The sequence below is a fragment of the Melozone crissalis genome, unplaced genomic scaffold (genome assembly GCF_028551555.1).
Source record: "Melozone crissalis strain CALT ecotype California unplaced genomic scaffold, PUWL_Pcris_2 ptg000036l_1, whole genome shotgun sequence".
NCBI classification, from domain to species: domain Eukaryota; kingdom Metazoa; phylum Chordata; class Aves; order Passeriformes; family Passerellidae; genus Melozone; species Melozone crissalis.
The window spans coordinates 12,882,849-12,906,270 of NW_026535814.1; the positions used below are offsets into that span (position 1 = coordinate 12,882,849).

Sequence of the window (23,422 nt, forward strand, 5' to 3'; positions counted from 1 at the left end):
GGTGGCACTGGCCCCAATTAGAGCTGTCCTCATGCTAGTGCCCTAGGTACACCACATGCCCTGTCACAGCACCCTGGGGCCTGAGGGACCCTGCTTGCTGGCACTGGCTTGGGGACACCTCAAGGGCTGGCATGGCACTTGGGAACACCAGTGGGCTGGCACTGAATTGTAGGGGTCACACTCAGGCTGTGATCGCACTGAGGGACACGTTTGGCTGGCACTGCCCACATGGGGAAAATCCCCCAGGAGAGAAGTGAGCAGAGCCCCTGACTTTCCCATCCAGCTTCTGGTGAGGCAGGAGGGCCAGGGCTCTGTGCAGACTTCTTGGCACCCACCGTCCTTCTGTCTTGCACCTTGGTGCCATTGTCCCTGGCACCCACAAGGACACCTGGCACATGCACAGCCCCTAGAGTGGCATTTTAGAGTGACACAGGGCATACAGGCAGCTCACTGCCCCTCTTCATCTTTCTGCTCTAAATAAACTGTATTCCACAGGCAAAAAAATGCAAACCCTTCAAATCTCAGCTCCTCCAAAAATAACCTGTACTTTAATAACGATCGTAAATGCTTCTGGCACATTCCCAGCTGCAGGGTGGGCTGTGGGCCGGGGGGGCTGGAAGGAGCTGGTGGAGGGGCCATGGGAGCCGTGTGGCATGTGTGGAAGGCTGGGATGGGATGGGGACAGAAGGGGTGCACAGGCCCCCCCAGCCTATTGCCCCTGGGCTGCAGCCAACCCTTGCTTGACACAACTTCTGTGTACCAGTGCACCAAGAAGAGAGGAACAAAAAGTTTTTGACAGCTGGAGAAAGTGCCTTTTAGGAGCCCTCAGGCCCGGATGGTGGAGGGCATAGGAGGGGTGGGAGCAGTCAAGGACCAGCAGGCTGCTGGCTCCATGGGGAAAGCAGAAGAGCCGCTGCTGGACTCTGGAGAGAAGCTATTAGTACTGATAAATTAGGCACATATTTGGACAAGGAAGTCTGTAACTGCCAGCGTGTGGCTTCTGAAGGGAGGGGGAAGATTCATCTCCTGTCATTCCTGGGAGAGAATAATTGTTTTTCTGCGAGATGTTTTTCAGCCTGGAGCAACTTCATGCCCTTGAGCAACTTCACGTGCTCAGTGCATGGGGCAAATATAATGATGGCCATGGTGCAAGCAGCGAGGAAATTGCCCTGGAGCCAGGCCAGACCTCAGATGTGCCCCCAAAGGATGTTATTCTCTCTCTCTGCTCTCTTTGTCCCAGCCTCATAGCCATGTCTGATGGACACTGCTGGAGTCATCTGGGAGCCAAGGTCCATGACTCTGCCCTTAAGCCTGACCTCTGAGTAACCTGTGAGAGAAGGGAGTGCAGAGAGACATGGGTGCACGTACCTCCCTTTGCTGCCCCATGCCCAGCCTTGTCCTGGACTAAGGTCTCCAAGGGTGGCAATCACCTCCATATTTCACACTAGGGTCCGACCTTACTCCCAAGGAAAACTTGGTGACTACTGGGACCTTTCCAGGTGCAATCCCCCATTGCCCCATCCCTGGACTCCCCAAGAAGTTGGGACGTGGTTTGCCCAATAACCTCCAACTGAACTGAATTTGGATCCCTGTGGTGGCTTGGTACCTTATGGCTGGGTCATCCCAGCTCCAAACTTCTGTATGTGCTTTCCTGAACCTGCCGGCCAAAATAACCCTTTGATCAGTGTGCGAGACTGAGGGACGATGGTTAATCACACCCCCGTGTCCCTCCCCTGGTATTTATGCCACCGCCTCTTGCTTGTACCCAAGCTGGAGGACACAGCAGTGGATGTGCTCACAGCCCTGTGCAGGGGGTGCTGGAGCTCCCTTGTCCCCAGCATGCCAGGACGAGGCCAGAGCTGCTGCCATGCTGTGCCCGCTCACTGTCCTTGCTGGACACTCCGAAGGGCCCCATGTCCAAGCCGGTACCTGGGTGAGAGCCTGGGTCAGGGCAGCGCAGATTGTCAGGGGACAGCTGGGAGGACTGGGATGCCTGTGAGAGCCACAAATCCCCCCTGGAGCCTGGCCAGGGGTAAGTGTCTTAGGAGAAACAGCCCCTCCACACCCCCAGGGACGTGACCACAGAGGGACGGGGGTTGCTGTTGGGGATAATGCAGGATGCTGCCCTTGCCACTGATGTTTGTAGCTCACAGTACCAGAACAGCCCCAGAGGCAAAGGACACGTGCCAACCTGCCTGTGCCCCGTTGCACCCCGCAACGTCCCTGGTGCACCCCACATCACCTCTGCCTGCCCTGCCACTGCTTAGGCCCCCCAAATCCCTGCTGAGTGACAGGGTGGGAACAGGTGGGGACATGCTGGGGCAGCTGCTGCCCGCACAGGTTGGCTCTGGGGGGCTATTTCGGGGCGTGAGATCAACGCTGGCAGCCGGGAAGGCTCCGGCCACATTCCCAGACCCACACCACAACAGACTGCTGCTTTCCCACTGATGGCCCACCAGTGACTATGGGGTGGGAGTCACCCCACCTGCACTCCTACTGCACCCTACCCAGGAGTATATATGGCTGGTAGCAGGAATGGGGCCAGGAGCTGAGCTCCAGACACAAATACCCACCCTGCCTTCCCTGAAGCCCAAATCCCCAAGAAACAAAATCCCCAAGATCCCCTCCTGCAGTGGTGGCCCCCCGGCAGCACCTGCGAGGCCAGCACATGGCTGGCAGCGGGGGTCCGGCCTGCCGGGTGCCTGGGGCTGGACGTGCCTCAAATATTTTCCATGCTGTATAAGCACCCGTGGTACACTCCCCCCCTCCCTTTGCTGGGAGAGAAGGCGCCCAGGCCCCCCTGCCCTCCCCTTCTCCTGGAGAGGCCCATTGATACCCAGTTGGCAAGAAAGCAGGAAAACCAGATTTTATTGATGAATGCGTCTTTCTGAGGAGACACTGGCATCCCCCACCCCACCCCGGGGTGGGAGGGAGCTGGTTTCCTTCAATCTTTAATATGGGATGCTTAAAAGTATCAAAATGGTGAGAGAAGCCTCAGCAAGTGCAAAGGGGAAGGGACAGGGGTCCCGGAGCCGAGGAGGGGTGGGATGCTGGGCTACAGGACCCCGGCAAGAGCTGGGTGTTAGTGTGCAGGGCATGAGCAGGCAGGGAAATAAATGAACTTTGGAAGCTGCAGGCTCAATACTAGAGAAATGGAAAAGTTACAAAAATACTGCAAATCTTGGAAAACAATGCAGGCACTTGGGAAGAAGGAGGAAGGCAGAGCTGGCTGGGGCCGCAGTCAGGGGGAAGCCCTGCAGGAAGGCAAAAAACAGCTCTGGGAGGGAAATCATCACATCATCCCCCATCCTGAGTGGAGGCACTGTGGCTTACAGCCCTGCTGCCCCAGAGGGGCCTGGGCTGAAAAAGATACTCATGGGGTGGACGCAGGGTCTTCCAGAGTACCTGCAGAGGAAGATTCAGCCAGCAATAAGGCATTGGAGGTGAAAGGCAGCTCCACGTGAGAGCTCAGCGAGGGGTGGCTGCTCCCTGCATGCTATGGCAAAGAAGAGGGGAAGCCACCCGCCTGTCCCCATCCCACGTGGAGGAGAGAAAAAAAGGGGCACGAGAGGGAAGGAAGAAGGCACAAGTAAATATCCCCTTGCAGTGGAGAGCTCTGTGGGCCCGCACCCCGGGGCTGGCGGGTGAGCCCTGAGCCAGTGCAGCCCCGGCTCCCACCCCAACCGAGTCCCTCCGAGCGCTCTGATTGTGCCTTGGGTGTGCATGGGAAGGTGGCTGGGCAGCGAAGCGGAGTTGCTGGTGCGGCACCGGCTTGGAGGGGCAGCTGAGTTAGTCCCGTTGCTCTGGGTGCGGGCAGAGCTCTGGTCTAGCCCAGACAGCCCTTTGCTTGTGGCGGGTCGTCTTAAATAGGAGCAGGCAGGTGGGCAGGCGGCAGTCTGTGCGGTGAGCGGAGGGCGTGCGGCTCAGTTCTGCTCCTCGTCCCGCAGCTCCGAGGGCAGGAACTTGTACTGCTGCTGCCGGATCATGGCCAGCTTCTTCCGCGCCTCCTCCAGCTCCCGCTCCTTGCGCAGCATCTCCTCCTGGGCGGCGATAATCTGCCAGGAGAGAGCCCCAAGGTCACAACTGCCTCCCATGGGGATGGCCAGAGCCTCTGCCACAGCAGTGCCAATGCCAGAGCTGCGTTCTCTGGCTGCTGCTGCCCTCCCTCACAGCCACTGCCTCACTGGGCATGAGGACTGTTTGTCCCTGGGCTGGGAGCATGGTACTCTGGACATAAAGCAGAACAGCACAGCTTCTGAGCTCTGCCCTATGTAGTGTGTAAAGGGTCTCAGCTGTAGGGAGCCAGCACTGGGACTGTGACAGCCCACACTAGGTAGATGTCACCCTGTCCCACTGCTCTGCTTTCTCCTTGTGTCACAAAGGATACTGTGGGCTCTGCACCAAGGAGAAGCCAGGGCTTTACACTCCTGGGAGCATGCACCATCACCCACTGCTACTTGTGGCGGGATAAGGTGAGGCCTCATTGTTTAACTGGTGCTCAGTGGTGTGGCAGCAGCTCTCTGGCCACAGAGCAAAACACAACTTTTCCAGGCTTTCCCATTGTTATGGGAAAAGTCTGTGAGAAGATCAGAGAAAAGAATGAGAAACAATTCTTGCTGCACCTTGTATTGTGAACATGTGGAATGTGCTATGGAGATTTGTTTACCAAAGGGTGGTTTCTTAATTAGAGAATGGTGATGGTGTTTGGACTAAAGGACCAATCAAGTACACCTGTAGCGAACTAAGGTATAAAAGTATGGGTTTCTTAATAAAGATATATTAATCAGCCTTCTTTAATAGATGGAGTCTATGCCAATTATTACCTGGCCAGGGGCCCATTGCAATGATACAGTGGGATGGCTGAACTCACAGCATTTTTGTGAGGCTCTCTCAAGACATGACCTGTACTGGTGGGTGTAGGACACGCTTCTGAGACTGGCACACAGATTGTGGTGGCACCTAGAGCTGCTCCTGCCCTGAGCAGCCCAACTCCTCACCTGTGCAATTCCTCCGACCATCTTCTCCTTCACCACCACCGTTTCATCATGGTCCTGGAAAGCAGCTGCCTTCTGTGCTGCCTTCACCAGATTGTCTGATGCCCTCTTCACGGCATTTCCAGCAGCCTGCAGCAGGGAGGAGAAGAGCATCAGTGTGAGTCACAGCTCCACGACTGCTGTCCAGGGGTGTGAAGGAACTCCTGCCCCAGGCTGGGCAGCAGGCAGGACTGGCAGCCAGGAGCGCTAGGAGCTGCAGGCAGGGATTCCTTTACATGGCTCGCTGCCTTGTCACCCGCTCATGACCATTTCAGGCATTTCTGCTCCCAGGCAGGCTCTGGCTCCTCTCTGAGCAGCAGGGCAGGGACTGGGAGGCAGCCCTGCTGCCTCTCCCCAGCCCTTGGCCCCAGTGCTGAGACCCCATGTTAACCCCCCAACACATGGGCATTAACCTCTTGTGTGCCATGGCCTCTGAGGATTAACAGTGCTACAGAACATGCCCTCCACACATTAACCTCTTAAATATCAGTGAGGAAGTGCACCCATTTCAGATATTCCTGTGCCAGGTCATTGTTTCTGAATGCTGCCAGGCTGAGCAGCCCAGCATCATTCACATGCCTGGCACACAGCTAGCAGTGAAATCCAAGCAACCTGGAGCTTCTGTTCCAATGAACTTCCCACTGATGGCATGCAGGCAGGGAGCATGAGCCCTGGAAAGCATCCACCTGCCCTCAGGCCACTCCCAGCCACCCTTCAAACAACCGGGGCTGAAGAGGCAGCCTAGGACTCACCTGGAGCCGCTTCATGGCCTCTGAATCATGGTCAGCCTTCACCTTGCAGGCCACCAGGAGCTGGGCTGTGGAAGCAGCCACCTGCTTGGCGGAGGAGATGAGCTTCTCCTCACTGGCATGGCCCTGCACTGCGGCGTTGGCGGCTTCGCACAGGTTGTTGGTGGCAGCAGCCACCATGCGTGCCTGTGGCAAGAGAGGCTGTCAGGGGAGGTACAGGAGCCCTGATTGGCTCCAGGGAGGTGGTGGGGCATGGGATGGAAAGAACCAGCTTCCACCGCATGTGGGAGAGGGAGGAAGAAACATGGCTGCTTCTTCCACTGAGGACAAGCCAAAGAGCAGAGCATCCTTGTGTTTGCAACAGGAGTCAAGAGGAAAGTTTCCCCTGAACCCCTCAGCATGACCTTGATACTCACAGCTGAAATGAGACCCTGGGACCACTGTCCATCATCCACTGCGTTGGCTGGGATGGCACCCACCTATGAAGAAGGAGGAGAGGAGTAAGGGTCACCACCCTGCACACGTCTTGTCACAGGCATGAGAGTTACAAGCAGCCCCAGAAGAAGGGAGAACCCTTCTCTGCATTTTCTTCTTCCCCTCTTATGGTCTTACTTTTCCTTGGGCCACTAATTCCCGCTGGGCTGCTGAGGCTGCCTTCACCAGGGCACTCGTGGCTGCCGCAATGGATTTGGCAGCTTCCAGGATCTGCTCCTCAAAGTTCAGGCTCTCGTCTGCTTGCTGTGGGCAAAAGCAGAGTATGAGTCCCAAGCAGGAGTGCTGGGACAGATGGAGCAGGACAGGAGGATGGCTGTAGGCGGCTGAGGGCAAACATATAAAGCTGGATTAAGGGCTGTGGGGTGCAGCGGGACATGGGCTACCCAAGGAAAGTTCAGCCGGGGATGTGGGAGGTAGCAGGAGTACAGGAAGAGGAACCAGCTGTCAGATGGGCCTTCAAACCTAAAGCACAGACAGGGGAGCCCCAGCCCACCCCAAGCTGAGCACAAAGGTCAGACAAGGCTCAGCACTGCTACCTTGGGCTTGGCTCTTGGTTTCAGCTGCTCCAGCTTCTTGGCTGCAGCCTCAATGGCAGCTGCTGCCCCCAGCAGCTCATTCTCAGCGATGACAGTGGGGTCTTCTGGGTCAACCCACTCCGTCCCTAGGAAGACCAGGAAGCCAGGCAGGTTACACCTCCACGCAGTCTCATTTCTGAGCTTCCCTGCCTCCTCCAGCAGCTGCTGAGCCCTCCACCCTAATCCCAGCCCTTGTTTATGCCCCTCTGAGCAGGATCTTTCCTTACCTTTCATGGCCTCGGCTGCCTGGATGAGCTCAGTGACAGAGCTGGCCACGCGCTTGGAGAAGCCTGCCAGCTGCTGCTTCAGCTCGTGGGTCGGCTTCTGCAGGATCTGGGGAGAAGGAGCAGATGTAAGCACCTGGAAAAAGGGAACTTCATGGGTCTGTTTGGAGTGCACTCCCCAGCGAAGTAGGGTGGGATCCCCCAGCCCCCTCCCACATGTGAACACGTCAGGCACTGTCTGAGATGCTTTCTCAAGTGAGTCTGGCTATTCTCTTTGTGCTCCAGGACAGGATGAGCTTCCCCAGGGCCCTCCTGCATTCACAGCTTCTGGGACATCTTACAGACACAAGACCCTCAGCACAAGCCTTTCTGCTCTCAGCAGCTACCCACACCAAGATTTCTCCCCTGCAAATCATTTCAAGCTCCATATCTCCTTTGCTGTCCCCATTTTGGAGGTTTGTTAGCAAACACAAGCTGGGCAAAGGGGCAAACCCTGGAGTGACATCCCAGCCAAGGAGGGCTGGCCCATCAGGATGAGGTGGCAGGCAGTACCCTAAGGGTCCTCCCCTGGGTTGGAGGGACACATGCACACACCACAGCACACGTGTGCACGCACACAGGGTCTATGCGCACAAGCAGAGCTCACTGCTGGCCCAACTTGCACAAGACAGGCAGCAGCTGCCCATCAGCTAGAGCAGGGGTGAGTACACAAACACAAACACAAGGGCCCCAGGGTCCCTGTGGACACACGCAAGTCCCACCCCAGCACTGGGCTGGGCACACAGGCACGCCATGAGCAAGGCTCATGCTGAGGTTAGACACCAGCAGGCACCCCAGTGTTGCCTTACTCACCGGCTGACAGAGAGGAGGGAGAAGAGAGAAAAGAAAGCAGTGAACGCCCCAGCCAGAAGGAGGGGAGATAGGGGAGGGGATGGGAAGTTGGGTGCTTTTTGATGAGGGGTGAAGGGCAGTCAAGAGGAGCAGTGGGAACAAAGGATCAGAGATCCTGGGGAGCTGTGTATAAGCTCTTACTTCAGCCTTGCAGGGTCAAGCAAGACAGGGCACCTGGATGAGGCTCCCACAGCCAGAGCCACCTACACTCAAGAGTAGCCATGGATCCACTCTCCTCCTCACACCCTTTGCACCTTAGTTCTCCCCACCCTGAATTGTTTTACTGCAGTTTTGAGCCACAGAATCTCTCTGCTTTTGGACTGAGAGACCTATTGTTACCAAACACCAAGTCCCCATGGAGGCTCAAATTCCTACCCCTCCCCAGTGAAATATGCAGGCTTTCCCACTCCTCTGCCGGGAGCCATGTTTTCCAGCCTGAGACAAATAACCCTTATTCTTGAACCCTAACCATACTTGTTCATGCTCTGCAGAAGGCACTGGTTCCCTTTGTCCCTTGGGGACAAAGTGTACAGCAATGACCTTGCTGCACCTGGGGAATGAGGCAGCACCCCATCTGCCATATGCCATCTTCCCTCCCATTCCCCTAGATCCTTCCTGCTTGTGGTTTCCCAGGAACCTGCTGTCCTTTGATAAACAGGACCCGTGAGCTTCACTCCTGCCTTCACAGACCAGAGTGCTGTGGAGACTGAGGTGAATCATGGCTTTTTCCTGGCCTTGTGTTGGGCCATCCTAGCAGAGAGACCAGAGCAGCGTGAGGCTCAGAGTACTCAAGCTGATGGCACACAGTGATGGCTGGTTTGCCCTCATGAGCACATCCAGTCTAAATGCCTTACTATTAAGTCTGCTGTCTGCTATGACAACATGTTTAAAACCGCTAAATGATCTCTGTCTGGAGCTGAAGGCACCCCGGGGGCTACAAGCTTGGTAAGAGGCACCTCCAGTGAACATTTTTAAGGATGTTCCAATGTATGATAGTCAAAACATTGCACAGCAGCAGGATGGTAACACCCAAAATACAGCGGAATGGCGTGTTCCTGCAAGTAGGCTGACCTCGGGCACTGCCACACTAAGTCATTAGCCTAATCATCTGTTAACAACAGGTCAGCCAGAGAATTTCTACTCAGCACTCCAGCCTTGGCTGCCATGATTCATGTGTGCCTGAAGCATCTTCCAGGCAGACATTTGATCTAGATGCAGAGGATGGAAAACTCACTGCTCCCCTTGGAACTGTACCCCAGTGGTTGCCTCCCTTGAATAAAACCACCCTTTGACTTCTCCTCTATGCAGCTTTCATTTCTAGCCATCGATTCCTGCTCACCTCCCCCTGCTGCTGCCAGTGCTGGTTACTCTCTGCCTAAGGGGGATTTCCCTGCAGGAAACCACAGTTTGGGCTCCACCACTTCGTAGCTGGTGATCCCAGACAGCAGACTCTCACTAACCAGCTTAGTGCAACCTTGACACAGAGCTGAATCACTGTCAGTCTCTGTCCTGTTGAGAGATCTCACAGCACCAGGGGTTGAGTGTGCACATCCCCACAGTGCCCCTGACTCCACTTCTGTGGTCTTGCCAAGAATGCAAGCTGTTGAAAGACTTCACTGGATCTTTCCTACCACGCTAGAGGCTTAATTTACTTCTTGTAAACTAATGTTGCAGCTGAAGTCCTTGGGAGGACTCAGGCAGAGGGAGACTGGATCAAAAGGGTGCAGTGGGCGCTTCCAGTCATTATCTTTGCTATGGCAGGCAGTGTTCATCTCCCACACATAGTGCTGTGGGCATGACACTGTTTTCCCACTGCCTGAGGTCCATTATTCCTATCACTTTTACTGTAAGCTGTATTTTTACAAGATTATGCTACCATGTTATTGATTTCCAGCCTCCATCTCTTTGTAGTCAGTTAATCTCCATCTGTTGTTAGCAAAATACCTTTCTTAGAGCCTGTTGAGCTCTCTGACATCTGCTTCCATGGCAGGGGCAAGGACACATGCTGTGCCAGCACAGGCAGCAACGTGGGCTGTGCAAAGGGCTAAGTGGGAAGAGATGAAGAGCCCAGAGGACCTTGGGGATCTGGGGAACACCCAGGCAATCCACGGTCAGCCTCTGCCCACCCTGGGAACCGGAGTGCGAACACTCACCACCAGCACATGCTCCAGCAGCTCCAGGTAGCCATCAGCACACTCCTTGCCAAAGCGCAGCGCCCGTTGCCGCACGTCCCCGCTCACCTCTGGGTGGTAGGCTGCCTCCTGCAACCCGGACACAGGGAAACCCCTATTCACATCCAGCACCATCCCCCTCCACCCACAAATCCGTGCTAGAGATCCACCCCCCACTGCCCGCCCCACCTTGCAGGAGCGCAGCATGTCTGCGATGGCCCGGCGGCTCAGGTTGGCCGTGGCGATGACATCCTCCTGCCGGCACGAGTTGCCAGCGGCCACCGCTTTGGCTGTGGCCATCGTGATGCCTTTGGTCATGCGGATGAAGTCCTCCGGGGTGGAGACCTTGGCAGGAGGCACCGGGGAGGAGAAGACCTGTGGGGCGAGAGGCAGCGGTGAGGCGCAGGGCGAGAGGCGAGCAGTACGGCAGCCACAGCCCCGCGGCCGTACGCACCGCCAGCTCCTGGCGAATGTGCTCGATGGTGGCCTCCAGTGCCCGTGTCCCCTTCGTGGCCTCGTCCTCCACAGCCTTCACTGTCTTCAGCAAGGAAGTGACGTTTGTCACCATCACCTATGGGAAGAGATAGAGCCAGGTGAATCTCCAAACAAGCTCTGGCCTGGTGCCAGCACCTGTCCTTCCCCTGTGGGTTGGTCCCGAACTGCCCCATCCCCATACTCCACTCAAACTGCCTCAACTGCTCCTCTGCAAGCTGTGCTCCACCTTTTATGTGTCCCTTTCTACTCTTTTGTCCTGACTGCACCCCAGGTGTGTTCGTATGCCCACACAGGCAGAAGAAAACCCTTCTCCAGCCCCACTGCCTTCTCCCCTTCTTCCCATCACAACCAGCATAGACCTTGGCAGAGTTCTTCAGCTGGTAGACAGCAGGGTCATCTCCAGCTTTGCCAGCAGCTGCTTTGGTGGCACCAATCAGGTCTCCAAGTGCCTTGGCCACATCCTTCACAGCATTGATCAGGACCACCTGGGGAGAGCAAGATCAGAAGAATGGCTGAACTAAAGTCACTCTTGGTGGCTCAGCAGTGAAAATTTGGGCACTAGAGGGCACACAGGGAGTCCAGCTCAGCTAGCACTGGCCAAAGCCCAGCCCCCTCTCTACCCAACTCTTGGGATCCAGCCTGAGCACCACATGACATCTGCATCCCTCAACCCCTCCAAGCAAGCTACTGGCAGCCTCCACTCAGCCCACACACCCCATCACACCTGGGTTTCGGGGTCTTCAGATCCCAGGCTGGCAGCACCCAGCTTCACCACCTCTGCCAGGCGGGTGATGGTGGACACAGAGGACTGGGCAGCCTGGGCTAGCTTCTCCTGGCTGGCTGTGGCATTCTGCACCAACACCTTGGTGTCCTCCACCAGTGCCTTGGCTGTCTTCAAGATGCCCTCCCTGGAGAGAAAAAGTGTGTCAGGAAGGACACAGCTCTCTACTGCACACATAGTCCTTGGGGTACAGAGAGACTGTGGATCCTGATTTTCCCATGTACAAGCTGGAGTTTTGGGAAATTGAGCCAGCACGACCTGAGCTTGAAGCTCTCCTCGGGGCTGGTCCACAGCTCCGAAAGACCATGGGACACAGCTTGAAACCCCCGTCTCAGGCTGAGCAGAGGCTGGACAGGGTGCCTGGGTACCTGTGGTCAGCAAAGGTCTCAGAGTTCTCCCGATTGAGGGTTCCTGCTGTAGCAAACATGATGGTGGTGTCAAGGTCAGCAATGATGCCAGAGACAGCACTGGCTGCTGTGATGCAGGCTTGTGTCCCACGGTTCCCAGCCTGAAGAGCTGCCAGCACATGAGACACCTGTGGGGTACGAGTAAAGTGACTGGGGGAGCAGCACAGGTTCAGGGAACCCTCACTGCACACACCTCCAACACCCCCAAGGGTGGCGCTGCTTCATACAAGGACAGGAACTGGGAATATTTTGGTCTGCACACCCCTTCTTAGCTTACAGTTATTTATTTTTACCTTGCAACTATCATGTTTGGTGGTCTAAGAGATGCTGGACTCAGCTAGTTTTCAAATTAGTAAGAGTTGCAGATGCCAGGCACAACTGACAAGTGTTTACTGTTGTGTTTTTGCTGACAAGCACTGCTGCTCTACCCATATCAACTACACTTTTTAAGTCACATTTTTTCATCTGTTCGTCAGAAGTGTGCTCTTTAGATTGGCTTGATGGACAGCATGCCAGCAAAAGGTGAAGAGGAGACTGATCACTGAGCATGAGCTGCAACCATTGCTTGCAGATGCTCTGCCCAGCTCTGCAAGAACTGATCTGGAGAGCCCTGGCCTGTCACCAGTGTGTAGGTCAGTGTTCCCAGGCAGGCTGCAGCACCTGGGCATCACACTCACCCACCAGCTGCTGTTATAGTGTCTGCAGAGGGGGATCCATCCTCCACCCCATCAGCTGGGAAAGGGAGTGTGGCCAACAGATTCCAACAGGACCAGGAAACCACCCTTGGAGTGGTGGCTCCAAGGGCACATGGCTGAATCCAGTATCCCTCCCACCTCACCACTGACCTCTCAACACCTACCTTCTCAGAAACCTTGCGTGCACTCTCTATCAGCTCCTTCTTGGTGTAGGCATCGCTGGGGCTGCACTGCAGGGCTCCAGCCTTGGTGACCAGGGCAGCACAGCCATGACCCAGCTCCTGCACCCGGCGCTTGATGTGGGAGCCGATCTGCAGAGGAATGTGTGTGTGTGACAGAGTCAGCAGGGAACTAAGCCCTGCATCTGTGACACCCGCTGGGAAACACCCGCCGCCCAGCTCCTCTTTCCCAATCCTCCCACTCAGGGGAAGGAAAAAGGAAACACAGCTTTGCTCCTTGTTTCTATGTCATGTTTCAGGGGAGGTGTGAAAACTGCCTGTCTCCAGCTCCAATGGGAGGTTCAAATGTCCCTGTCCTCTGTTCTCATGCCCCAACAGCCCCTGCTCTGCCCCACATCACACTCCAGCACTTCCCCCGGGCTCGCACCTCCTCATTCTCGGCAGTGAGGGCAGCCGGCTTGGCCTCTTGTGCCAGCTGCCCATAGTCATGGGTGAGTTGGTTGGCCAGTATGCCCAGCTCATCTGGGTTGGTGGTGGATTTGGTGACCTGTTGATGGAAGAAGAGCAGGAGTTGGACAGGGTGAGGAGGGCAGTAGCCTGACTCAGTGGCAGGCAGTGCGTTCTAGAGTGACAGGCTTGCTTGCACCCACCATTTCCTGCACAGTCACTGCAATAGCCTTGGCTGTCTTCACCATCGTGGTCTGGTAATCCACAAAGGTACCTTCTGGCTCACCCATGGGCCCCTCGTCCAGCTGCAAGAGACCACCAGAAGATTGACTTCAGCTCTGACCCACAAGGTCTTTAGCTTGTAGGGTTTGACCCTGACTCTCCCCCTCTCCCACATCCAGCTCTGTCCAGGTCCCCTCCTTGCTCCCCTCACCTGGTTGATGGCTTGGGTGATGGAGTCCACCATGCCTCCCACGACACCTGCAGCACTGGCTGCCTCATTCAGGGTGGTGGTCAGGTCCTCCACAGCTTCCTTCATCATTTGCACAGCCTCTTCCAGAGCTTCCTGGGTGTGGGCAGCTTGCTGCAAGGAGAAGCCAGAGTGAGAGAAGACAGGCAGTGGTTCCCCTCCCAGCAGGGATGCTGCACACTGACTCTGGGTTTTCCATGTCTGGCACACGTGTGTACACCATGCAGCACCTACATGCAAAGGAGGGCATGCCACTGACACGTGCCCCCCCTGCTCACCTTGGGGTTCCCACCAGCCTCCTTGGCTGTGTACAGCATCTGCAAGGCGGATTCAGCCAGTGTTTTGGTCTGGTCCAGGAGGTTCATCTGCTGCTGGTGGTTGGGTGTTTTGGAGGCAGCGCCAACAGCTGCCATAATGAGTGGCTCGAAATACTGAGCCATCTGGGACACCTAGGGAAGAGCAGTGTCAGCACCAGCAGCTTCCAGCCCAGCTGCATTGTACCCCTCCTCCCCAGGCACCAAGTGCCACACCCCCATTACCTTGTGCCCCAGCTGCGAGGCCTCGGCCCGTGCCGCAGCAGCCACAGGCTCGATCAGGTTGCTGATCTCCTGGACAGCTGTGATCATCTGATTGTGCAATGCCTGTGCAAAGAGAGGGTGTTGCATGAGGCTGCAGCAGGGCTGGGGTCCCTTCATGCTGCTGAGAGCCCAGGGAAGGATGCCCAGTGCCTTAGGCTTGCCCACAGCATATCTCTGACCCACCTCCTGGGAGATATCTTGTCGGGGGGCCAGCTGCTGGCTGATGGCAGCAAGAGATGCCTGGTCCACCTCCCGCAGGCATCTGTTCAGGACCTCAATGGCCTCATCACACTCTCGCTGTCCTGGAGCTTTGTCCCTGAGTGACAGATGAATCAGCCAAGCACTGGCAGCTGCTGCACCACCCTTTTACCCCCAGCCTTGGCTGGTGCTGGTGAGGGGCAAGACCCCTCTCCCAGGCTTTGGGGCAACTCAGTGTGATAGAGCCTGGGCACATCAATGTGTGTTCCCATCAACCCTTGTGAGAACTGGAGGAGCAGCTTCCAGGAAGGACAAAAGGGACAGTGTCTTCCATTCTGTCCCTTGCCTGCCTGCACCAGCTGTGTCCAAGGAGATGATGAGCCAGAACATCCCCAGGAATGCTTGCTCAGGGCAGGGGTATGTGCCAGCAGGGACAGAGCCATGGCCACAGCCACAGCAGGACTCTGCTCACCTCATGTTGGTGATCAGCTTCTTGATGGAGTCTGAGACTGTGCGCGAGTGGCCAGCGAGCACTGACCACTGCGGTGGGTCCTTGGGGTTGACAGCCAGAGAGCGGGCAGTCTGGATGAGGCCAGCAGAGCTCTCCAGCATGGTCTTGGCTGAAATGACAATGGGCTCCATGGCTCTGCGCCCCTGCACAGGGAGACAACAGGTGAGGCAAGGGAGTGTGCATGGGAAGTTGCTCCCTTTCCCATGACCCTTACCCTGGAGCAGCCCCTTGAAGCCCAAGGCTTGCTGCCACCTCCCCATCACACCCCCTCAGTGCAGGCCCCCCAACCTCAGGGAAGGCACAGCTTCGCTCCATCCCAGAGCAGAGCCTGTCACAGCCAGGCTCCATCCTCCCTGTCCCAGCAGCATCCCACCTCTGGGCTGATCTGAGCAGGAACGGTGGCAAACTCTGGGTTGGAAGCGAAGGCTGTCAGGTTATCCACAGCCTCTATGAGAGGGGCGGTGGCAGCACGGCACCGCTCCCGATTCTCTTCGTTGAACTCGCCATCCAGGGCCTGGTGTGGAGAGACCAGAGCAGTTATCCAACCCCTCTGCGTCCCAAATCCCATCACCAGCACACTGCCTCAGAAGGGACTCTGCACCTTGATGGTCTTCACCAGGTTGGCAGTGCTGTTGGCCACCTCCTTGGCCGACTGGACGAACTGGCGCTTGGCCACAGGATTGGCAGTGCGGGAGGACGCCAGACGGCACGTGTTGCACAGGGCTGAGGTGTGCTTTGCCACAATGGTGGCTGCTGACAGCACCTGCAGGGGAAAGCAGAGTAAGGCAGGACTCACCCGCTATTCCCACAGCTCTCCCTTCTCACCCACCCTGTGAAGGGCACCAGTGACGACAGGCATCCCTTTTGGGCCCCAAGAAGGATCATCAAGATCCTGCATGCCCCACTGCACCAAAGCTGCCAGCTGGTTCCCAGTGCAGCTGATGGGGCCTGATGAGACAGTAGCCATCATCTTGGGATGTAGCATTTCCAACTAGCTTCATTCCTTTTGATGCACTCAAATGCCTGTAATGGAACCCCACCCCACACTCACCTGGGACTGAGTACAGGCAGGGTCCACCAGGTTCTGGCAGGCCATCTGGATGGCTTGGTTAGCTCTAGCAAACTGAGTGGGATCCACCAAGCCCTGCTGTCCGGCCTGGCTGTTGGGATCTGAGACACCCACAAGGTAGGCAGCCTAGGAACATGGGAGATGTGGTGAGAGAGAGCCTGCACACTGCAGGGAGTCTGACAGAGAACATGGGCTGCTGAGGAGTCTGGCAGCATTTCCCACTGATTTGGAAAGGCAGGGGTGGGGGTGCATGCAACAACTATGCCCCTGGGGTAAGGCTCAGGGCTGGGACTGAGTGTGTCTCACCTGGGCAGCTGCCTCTGTCAGCCCACAGAGAGCTTTGGAGGCGGCACTGATGGAGTCACCAAACTCAGGCAGTTTGCTGTTCTTGGCATTCTGAGAGATGCCAGCCATGGACTCTCCCAGCACCTGCAGGACACACCACACACTGATTATGGAGATCGCCTCCGATTCCCACAGTGCTCCCAGGATCAGAGTTCACGGTGTTTCATTGGTAGGGGAGGAATCACCTTTCCCTCTGTTCACACATCCTTCCAAAGCCCTCCTTGGTCTTCCCCAAACCTCCATTCAGGGCTTACCTTGGAGTTCTCCATGACACTGTCAAGGCAGTTGAAGTAGGACATGTCATTGACAGTCTGGGTGGGGTTCTCCAACAATTCCTTCACCGTCTGCAGGGACACAGGTGTCACACCCAGAGGAAAATTTTGCATCCTCCACTTGCATCTCCTCTTCATTCCCTCCTGTTCTTTGCAGTGGGGTGCAGTTCCCCCATACCCAACATCTCAACCCCTCCAGTGCCTCGTCAATATGTGGCTTCTTACCTCCAGCTCTCGCAGGGCATTGTCACACTCCTTCTGGCCTGGGGCCTGCTGGGTGCACATGGTGATCAGCTGGTTAATGCTGTCAGTCACAGCCCTGCCAGGGACATGGGAGAAAGATATACACATCAATGCATGCCCCACCACCCAGCCCTACTACTGCCTATGGCCAGCAGCTCTCAGGGAGCAGCTCCTCTTACCGTGCTGCTGCTGCCAGCTGATTCTTCAGGTTGGGGGCAGCAGGGTCAGCAGAGAGAGCCTTTGCAGCCAGCAGCAGCTTGCTGGAGGACATGGAAATGCACTTCAAGTTTGACACCACCTGTGCCTGGTCCTCCTTATTCTGCAATAAGCCAAAATGAGTTTTCTGCAGCACCTCTTAAAGTCCACACCTATCCTGGGTCCACTCTGGGGATTTTCAAGCTGAGCTAATTCCCTTCATCCAACTTGTCTGCCAACAGCAAGGAAACATGAATTCTTGCTGGACTAACCTAAGCCACCTTCTCCCTGTTGCTGTGGTTTTGCACAGCTCCAGTCCCCATCTCCCTGGCTGCATTGGCCACAGCCACCCTAACCACCACTGCCTGGACACTCTGTCTTTGGTCAGCTACCTTCCCAGATACCCCAAATCTCTGCCTTCATTCAGGATACCCCAACAAGCATTTCGTCTCACCGGGGACTGGCTGGCCATCTCCACTCCTGCCTGCAGGAATTCATTGAAGTCATGTCCGAATTTGCCAGAGGACTTGGCCAGGTCTTGAGGGGTGCCACGCGATGCCTGAACCAGCTCATTGGCAGACTGATTGAGCCCTGCTGCTGCCTGGTTCAGCTGGCTCTGTGCCTCCTGGAAGCTCTTGGTGCTGGGAGGGAACTGGAAGGAAGGAGAAAGGTTAGGAGAGGCACAGAGATGATAGGAGACAGCAGATGAAAGTCTGGCACATGCTTGGGGATACGCAAGAGTGACCCAATGCAGTTGGACCAGTCTGCATCACCAGATTTTCCCCTTCCCCTCCCACCCCAGCTCAGCTCACCGAATCTGAGAGCAGCCTCTTGCTGGCCTCTCCCACCATGCGGATGGCAGCGTCCACGTCCCGCTGCCCTGGCAGGCAGTTAACACAGCGGTTCAGGGCCTGTGACACTGCCTTGGCCACCTGCAGGGAAGCAAAGAGAGGTCACCACCTCCCAGCCAGCTCCACACCCTTCCCACAGCCTGGGGTACCCCCTGTCCCCACCTGGGCCAGGCGCTGCTGGCTCTCTGGGTCACCAGGCTTGGCCACTGCTTTCCGGGCCTCCTCAATGAGGTTGTTGGCTTTGTCCATGACATCACTGGCGCACTCCAGCATGGCACTCTGTGCCTGCGGGTCGGAGGTGTTGGCTGCCACACCACGGGCAGCCTGGCTGAGTGAGCGCAGGGCCTGGGCCACTTCCCGGGCAGCAATTCCTGGGGGGATGGAGAGGTCAATGCCTGTCAGCTCAGTGCCCCTTTCCCCAGCCCTGTTGTGAGGCCAGTACCTGTGTAGTTCTCATTGCCCTGGGCCACTTCTCCCAAGAGGTGAGCGATGGCAGAGCTGACAGCTTTGGTGCTGTTCCCCAGGTCCTGGGCACACTTCTCCATCTGCAGGGGGCCGAGTTGAGACATGCTGGTGAGCTGCACCTTTGGCAACTCCACTGCCCCAGAGTCCACCCTGAGCCACCCTTCCCTGCACCCTCACCGTCTCTCCTGGAAGAGGCTTGAGTTTGCCATCACGGGCAGCTGCCTTGGCTTCCTGCAAGTCCCTCTCCAGGCTCTGCACCAGACCCAGTGCAGAGTCTATCTCCAGGGGTCCACACGCCTCCTGAGCCTGTGACAGAGCAGAAGGGAAGGTGAGCAGGTGACCACTGAGCCCACTTGGCTGTGGTAGAGACCAGAACCCGCCACCAGGCTGTCCCCACTGTTCCCCACCACTCTGCACAGCTGGTGTTTCACTGCAGGATGGGACTTAGCCTCTCACCTTCTGGGCTGCTGTGCGGAGCTCAGCCAGAGCTGCAGCCAAGTTCTTGGCACACTGGCTGAGCTGCATAGCAGAGGCTTGGTCCGTTATGGTGGGGACAGTGGCCTTGGCTGCAGCTACCATCTTCCCACCGGGCTGTTGGGCCAGAAAAAAAAGCAGTGAGAAGGGAACAAACAGGCAGCATCTCAGCTGCCTATGCGCAGAAGATCTCCCAATGTCTTAAAAGGGACAGGCACAGTAGGAAAGCTGTAATGCCAGAGCTGGCATGGGAGGCTCTGGGCAGCACGGGTACCTGCAGGAAGTTCTGGCTGGCAGCAATGAGAGCCAGCTGGGCACTGGGGCTGTCTGGCTGGGACTGGCTTCCTCTCACACCTTGCACCAGCATCGGGATCTGCTCGGCCACCACCTGCCAGAGAATAGGGTCACTGGAGAGGATCACACATGGATTCAACCCAGACCAGCTCCTACAGGACCTAAGTGAGGACCCCAGGGTCCAGTCTGACCACTGTGGCAGAGCAGGAAACACCAGCATAGCTAACGAGAGATGAGACAGCGAGAGGGAGCACAGGAGATGCCGGGATCAGGCCCAGGCCCTTACCTTGCAGCTCTGCACCAGCTGCTGCTGAGCAGCAGGGTTCTTGTTGGAGGAGGAGGCGTGCTGCGCAGCAGCGATGGTCTGCGTGGCCGAGGCGGCGGCCTGCTTGGCTGCATGCTGGCACAGGGAGGCACAGGTTAACATTGGCAGTCTGTATTGAGCCCCCCCCGCCATGACCAGGGCGCAGATCCCCCAAACAACTTCTCCTGCGCCTACTCCTGTGGCACCTAAGCATTCCCAGCACCCCAAAACAACACAGTGCACACAACGGAAGGGAGATCTCTCTGTGACGCAGCATGGACACTTGTACTTGCAAAGGACTTTACCCCTCTGGAAAGAGGAGTTGTACGGGGGCTCCTGGACAGGCCTTGCTCACTGACTGTGCTTGCTTGCCCTTTGCAGATCCTTGCCCAGCACCTCACCTCCAGCTTGTGCACAAGCTTCTTCTTGATGGCGTTCTGGGCTGCAGCATTGGTTGCCATGCGGAGCCCTTCTGCTGCCTCACGCAGCCGCTGCTGCTGCTCCTCGCTGTCCGGGTGGGCTGCAGCTCCCTGGAGAAAACAGAAAACCCGTCACACCTCTCAGGGACCATAGAGCAATTTTTCCTCCTGGAACAGCACCTCTGCTCTGGCCCCCACTACACAGCCCTGTTTATAGCACTTCGGAGATGTTCACAGCCCCTCTGGAAGAGTCCAAGAAGCAATAACAGCCCCTCTGCTACCACCCACAGCTTCCGGAAGCTCCTTCACAGGAGGAGCCCACGCCACAGGTCCCTGGCTCAATGTAAGACCTTGCTGTGGGAGCTGCTGCTCAACCAGGGGCTGCTCATCTCCTACACAGCACTGAGCCTTGGACAGGGCCGAAGCCAGCATCCACCCTTCCCCACACACTGACCTTTGCAGCCTCGACCATCTTGGCAGTGGCATCAGCCAGGATCTTGGCTGCACTCAGAAGCTTGCGTGAATTCTCCAGGTCTGTCTCTCCCTCAGCATCAGCTTTGATGGCATTGACAAGGTCAGAGGTGGCCTGGGCCAGGATACGAGCCTGACGCACCATTTCCCCTGGAACAGAATGGAAGTGTGGCCTGTTAGCAAGTCCCAAGGGCTCTCTGACACCTCCCTACCCACTGTTCTCTGCCCTGGGTGTCTCACTCTCACCTGCATCCCCCATGGAGCTGAATATATTCTCAGTAACGTTGAGGATGGTGTCAGTGGCCTGGTCGTACCGCCCGATGGGCTGCCCACCCAAGGCATGCTGCTTGATGTGCTGCAGTAGGTCATTCAGGGCCTGGGTGACAGCTGTGGCTGCCACCCCCACCTGCTTCAGGAGCTGGTCATCGCTGGTGGCTGCCTTAGAGGCCTCCACGCAGCCCTCAGCTGATTTGGCCACCAACTTGCCAGCCTCGATCAGCTGCTCCTGGCAAACTGGGGAGCTGATTGTAGGAGCCACAACCTGGAAGGCAGAACAAAGGCTGGGCAGCAAGCATGGTATGCTCCATGGAGGAGCCATCCAAACTTCTGCTCCTCCAAAGAGGATCACCATTGCCTGGGCACAGCGGCAGGGCCCCCAACAAGAGGCAGCCCACGGTTCCTGTGCCAGATTCCCAATGCCCTGCCTTAGGACATGTGGTCCTGGCACACTTAGGACCCCGCTGCAAAGCTGCCCCCCAGCCAGGTGAAGCTCACACGCATGCTGAGGCAGGGTTAACCTTGCTGCTTACCTTGGTGCAGGCCACCAGCTGGGAGGTGGAGAGGGCACACTGGGTGGCAGCTGCGATCACCTGTGTCTGCAGCGCGGCATCCTCCGTTTTCTGAGCCACATTCTTGGCTTTGAGCACCAGCGCAGCAGCAGCATTGGCCACTGCCTTTGCCAGCTGCATAAGCATGTCCTGGGAGGGGACAGAAAAGGTCAACGAGGCAGCCATGGCAGTGGGAGCAGCTGCAGCCATCTGCAAGGCTCTCGTGAAATATTCAGATGGGAAATGTGAGCCCTCAGGGTCCTTTCATCCACTCCGTCCCAGCACCAGCAGCACTGAATAGCGGGAAAGGCTGGCAGCACCTTGATCCCATCTCCACTGTGTTCTACAGCTGGCAGTGAGGCTGTAGCCTGGCCCTGAGCTGCAGCCTGCACTGCCACAAACACCACCCATAGGAGCTTGGGCAATGCTCAGCATCACTGCAATACTGACTCCCCCGACAACCACCTGTCCCAATTGTACCACCGCAATAAACTGCTGCAAGGCACTGCGGGTACTTCCTGGATTTGATTGGGTTTGCAAACATTTGAACACAGTGAAAAGATGACAAACCCTTCCAGCCAAGCAGCAGGCACAAGCCAGCCTTGGCACACCCACACCATGGGCAGCTGCCAGCAAGAGGCAAGTGGGAGATGCTCCCATGCTGGCCACCTCTGGGCATTGCAGGTATGCCAGCTATTTTTATTTTCAATTCTAACTTGTTGGCTGACAAGCTAGAATACATCTCTGCTGTTATTCCTGAAGCTAAAAGAGAGGTGTGACAAGGCAACCAGCCTACTCTCTCCTGGGTGGCAGGTACACAACCAGTGCCAGGAGGCAAGAGGCAGGGACCAGCACACAGTGAACCGCTTTCCTGCAGGGCACCAGATATGACAGCATTCTGCAGCCTTCAGGATTAGCCCCTGCGGCACACTGCTGGTGAAAACTGGTAGCACCACCCCTAATAGCAAAAATCCTGGTAGGCAGGGCAGGACTCTCTGCCCACTGCAGCTGCCAACCTCCTGCTGTGTGTGTGATCACAGCAAACAGCCCTGCACCCCATAACAAGTAAGCCTCCGGCCACCAAACCAGAAGAGTCACAGCATTCCCTTGCCTCCTGCAAGCCAAGACTACTCCAATTGCAATCCATCACCTTGTGCGACAGGAGGAAAGACTGGAGAGTGCATGCATCCAATTCCAGAGTCCCCAGACCACTGCCTCTGAGCCCATCAAAGGAAGTACATACACTCGGGTCTGACAACTGTGAGGCAGAACATCCTGCTGCTTGACTGCAAATTGTCTTCCAGGTCCAAAATCTGACCTTTGGGGATATTCTGTCTTGGCACTGCTGCATGGCCAAACATGGCTTTCTGCTCTGCTCCTAGCTTTTCTGCTACCCTTGGATATCTTTCAAGGCCTCTCTACTCTGTTGAATCTGTGTGGCTGCCATGAATGGAAACCCCTTTTTTCTGGAGCATTTTGGTCTCTGAAATGTCTGGATTGTCCTCCCCAGAACACTGCTACCTCCTTTGTGCTGGCAGGAGCAATCATGGGAAAGCCAGCTGGCAGACAGCTCATCTAAAAAAAACTGCCACACAAGGCTCCACCCATACTGAGTCTCTGATGGGGACAGGCAGGCATCTCCCACAGGCAGGGAGCAGCAGGCAGAAACTGAGGTGGCTGCAAGGGGTGATCTCCAGAGCAGCACTTGCTCCAGCAGCAACCCGAGTGCATGGACTTCTGAGAGCCAACCACCAGAAAAGCAGAATTTGCAAGAGCCCTTCTCCAAAGATTTCAGATCATAGTTCCCAGAGGAGCCCCCTTCACATTGGAGATGGCAGGGATCACCAAGCCAAGCCAGGCCTGTTTTACCGTCTTTGGTTCAGAGGAAGGCAGGCTCCAAGCACACCGGTTTTCTGGGATCTACACAGAATCCACAAGATAAGAGTTGTTATATCACTCTAGAGACAGAGATGGGCAATGGTCTGTCCCCTCCCTCACAAAGTCACGACTGGGCACTGGCGAATGTTCAGCTTGGGCTCCTCCTGTGAGGTCCTGTGCAAAGGCCAATAGTTTTACGGAGTGGCTGTCCTTGGTTGCTGCTGGGTGCACTCACCTGGAACCGAGGATCAGTGTCACTCTCCCCTATCTGCTGCAGAAGCTCCCCGCTGGTTTGTCCCACCAGGCCAGCAGCCTGCAGGAGATTCTGGCGAGGCTGCAAGGAACAAGGCAAAACCGACACAAAGCTCAGGAGCAAGCCTTAAAAACTTCACTCAGTGGTTTCCCTTGGCTTCCCCC

The 23,422-nt window shown here is 56.5% G+C and overlaps 1 protein-coding gene across 1 annotated transcript in view; it reads right to left on the bottom strand.

The window, feature by feature from the left end:
* Positions 1 to 2,852: 2,852 nt before the first annotated feature.
* The window catches only part of TLN1 (talin 1), a 34,933-nt gene continuing 14,363 nt past the window's right edge, over positions 2,853 to 23,422 (bottom strand). Inside the window, exons 17-57 of the mRNA XM_054283349.1 lie at positions 23,241 to 23,339; positions 21,110 to 21,277; positions 20,547 to 20,841; positions 20,284 to 20,450; positions 19,812 to 19,940; positions 19,393 to 19,506; positions 19,087 to 19,200; positions 18,795 to 18,929; positions 18,516 to 18,644; positions 18,316 to 18,418; positions 18,036 to 18,244; positions 17,835 to 17,954; positions 17,477 to 17,674; positions 17,007 to 17,146; positions 16,810 to 16,903; positions 16,567 to 16,656; positions 16,274 to 16,396; positions 15,950 to 16,093; positions 15,500 to 15,661; positions 15,272 to 15,412; positions 14,860 to 15,041; positions 14,373 to 14,505; positions 14,151 to 14,252; positions 13,890 to 14,060; positions 13,576 to 13,725; positions 13,346 to 13,447; positions 13,123 to 13,242; positions 12,681 to 12,827; positions 11,783 to 11,949; positions 11,358 to 11,541; positions 10,993 to 11,118; positions 10,593 to 10,709; positions 10,328 to 10,513; positions 10,121 to 10,228; positions 7,080 to 7,185; positions 6,814 to 6,938; positions 6,395 to 6,520; positions 6,199 to 6,261; positions 5,786 to 5,968; positions 4,998 to 5,123; positions 2,853 to 4,055 (exon numbers count right to left, since the gene is read on the bottom strand). Coding sequence (XP_054139324.1) covers positions 3,924 to 4,055; positions 4,998 to 5,123; positions 5,786 to 5,968; positions 6,199 to 6,261; positions 6,395 to 6,520; positions 6,814 to 6,938; positions 7,080 to 7,185; positions 10,121 to 10,228; positions 10,328 to 10,513; positions 10,593 to 10,709; positions 10,993 to 11,118; positions 11,358 to 11,541; positions 11,783 to 11,949; positions 12,681 to 12,827; positions 13,123 to 13,242; positions 13,346 to 13,447; positions 13,576 to 13,725; positions 13,890 to 14,060; positions 14,151 to 14,252; positions 14,373 to 14,505; positions 14,860 to 15,041; positions 15,272 to 15,412; positions 15,500 to 15,661; positions 15,950 to 16,093; positions 16,274 to 16,396; positions 16,567 to 16,656; positions 16,810 to 16,903; positions 17,007 to 17,146; positions 17,477 to 17,674; positions 17,835 to 17,954; positions 18,036 to 18,244; positions 18,316 to 18,418; positions 18,516 to 18,644; positions 18,795 to 18,929; positions 19,087 to 19,200; positions 19,393 to 19,506; positions 19,812 to 19,940; positions 20,284 to 20,450; positions 20,547 to 20,841; positions 21,110 to 21,277; positions 23,241 to 23,339 — 5,730 coding nt within the window. The 3' untranslated portion in view covers positions 2,853 to 3,923. The remainder of the gene's footprint in view (positions 4,056 to 4,997; positions 5,124 to 5,785; positions 5,969 to 6,198; positions 6,262 to 6,394; positions 6,521 to 6,813; positions 6,939 to 7,079; positions 7,186 to 10,120; positions 10,229 to 10,327; positions 10,514 to 10,592; positions 10,710 to 10,992; positions 11,119 to 11,357; positions 11,542 to 11,782; positions 11,950 to 12,680; positions 12,828 to 13,122; positions 13,243 to 13,345; positions 13,448 to 13,575; positions 13,726 to 13,889; positions 14,061 to 14,150; positions 14,253 to 14,372; positions 14,506 to 14,859; positions 15,042 to 15,271; positions 15,413 to 15,499; positions 15,662 to 15,949; positions 16,094 to 16,273; positions 16,397 to 16,566; positions 16,657 to 16,809; positions 16,904 to 17,006; positions 17,147 to 17,476; positions 17,675 to 17,834; positions 17,955 to 18,035; positions 18,245 to 18,315; positions 18,419 to 18,515; positions 18,645 to 18,794; positions 18,930 to 19,086; positions 19,201 to 19,392; positions 19,507 to 19,811; positions 19,941 to 20,283; positions 20,451 to 20,546; positions 20,842 to 21,109; positions 21,278 to 23,240; positions 23,340 to 23,422) is intronic.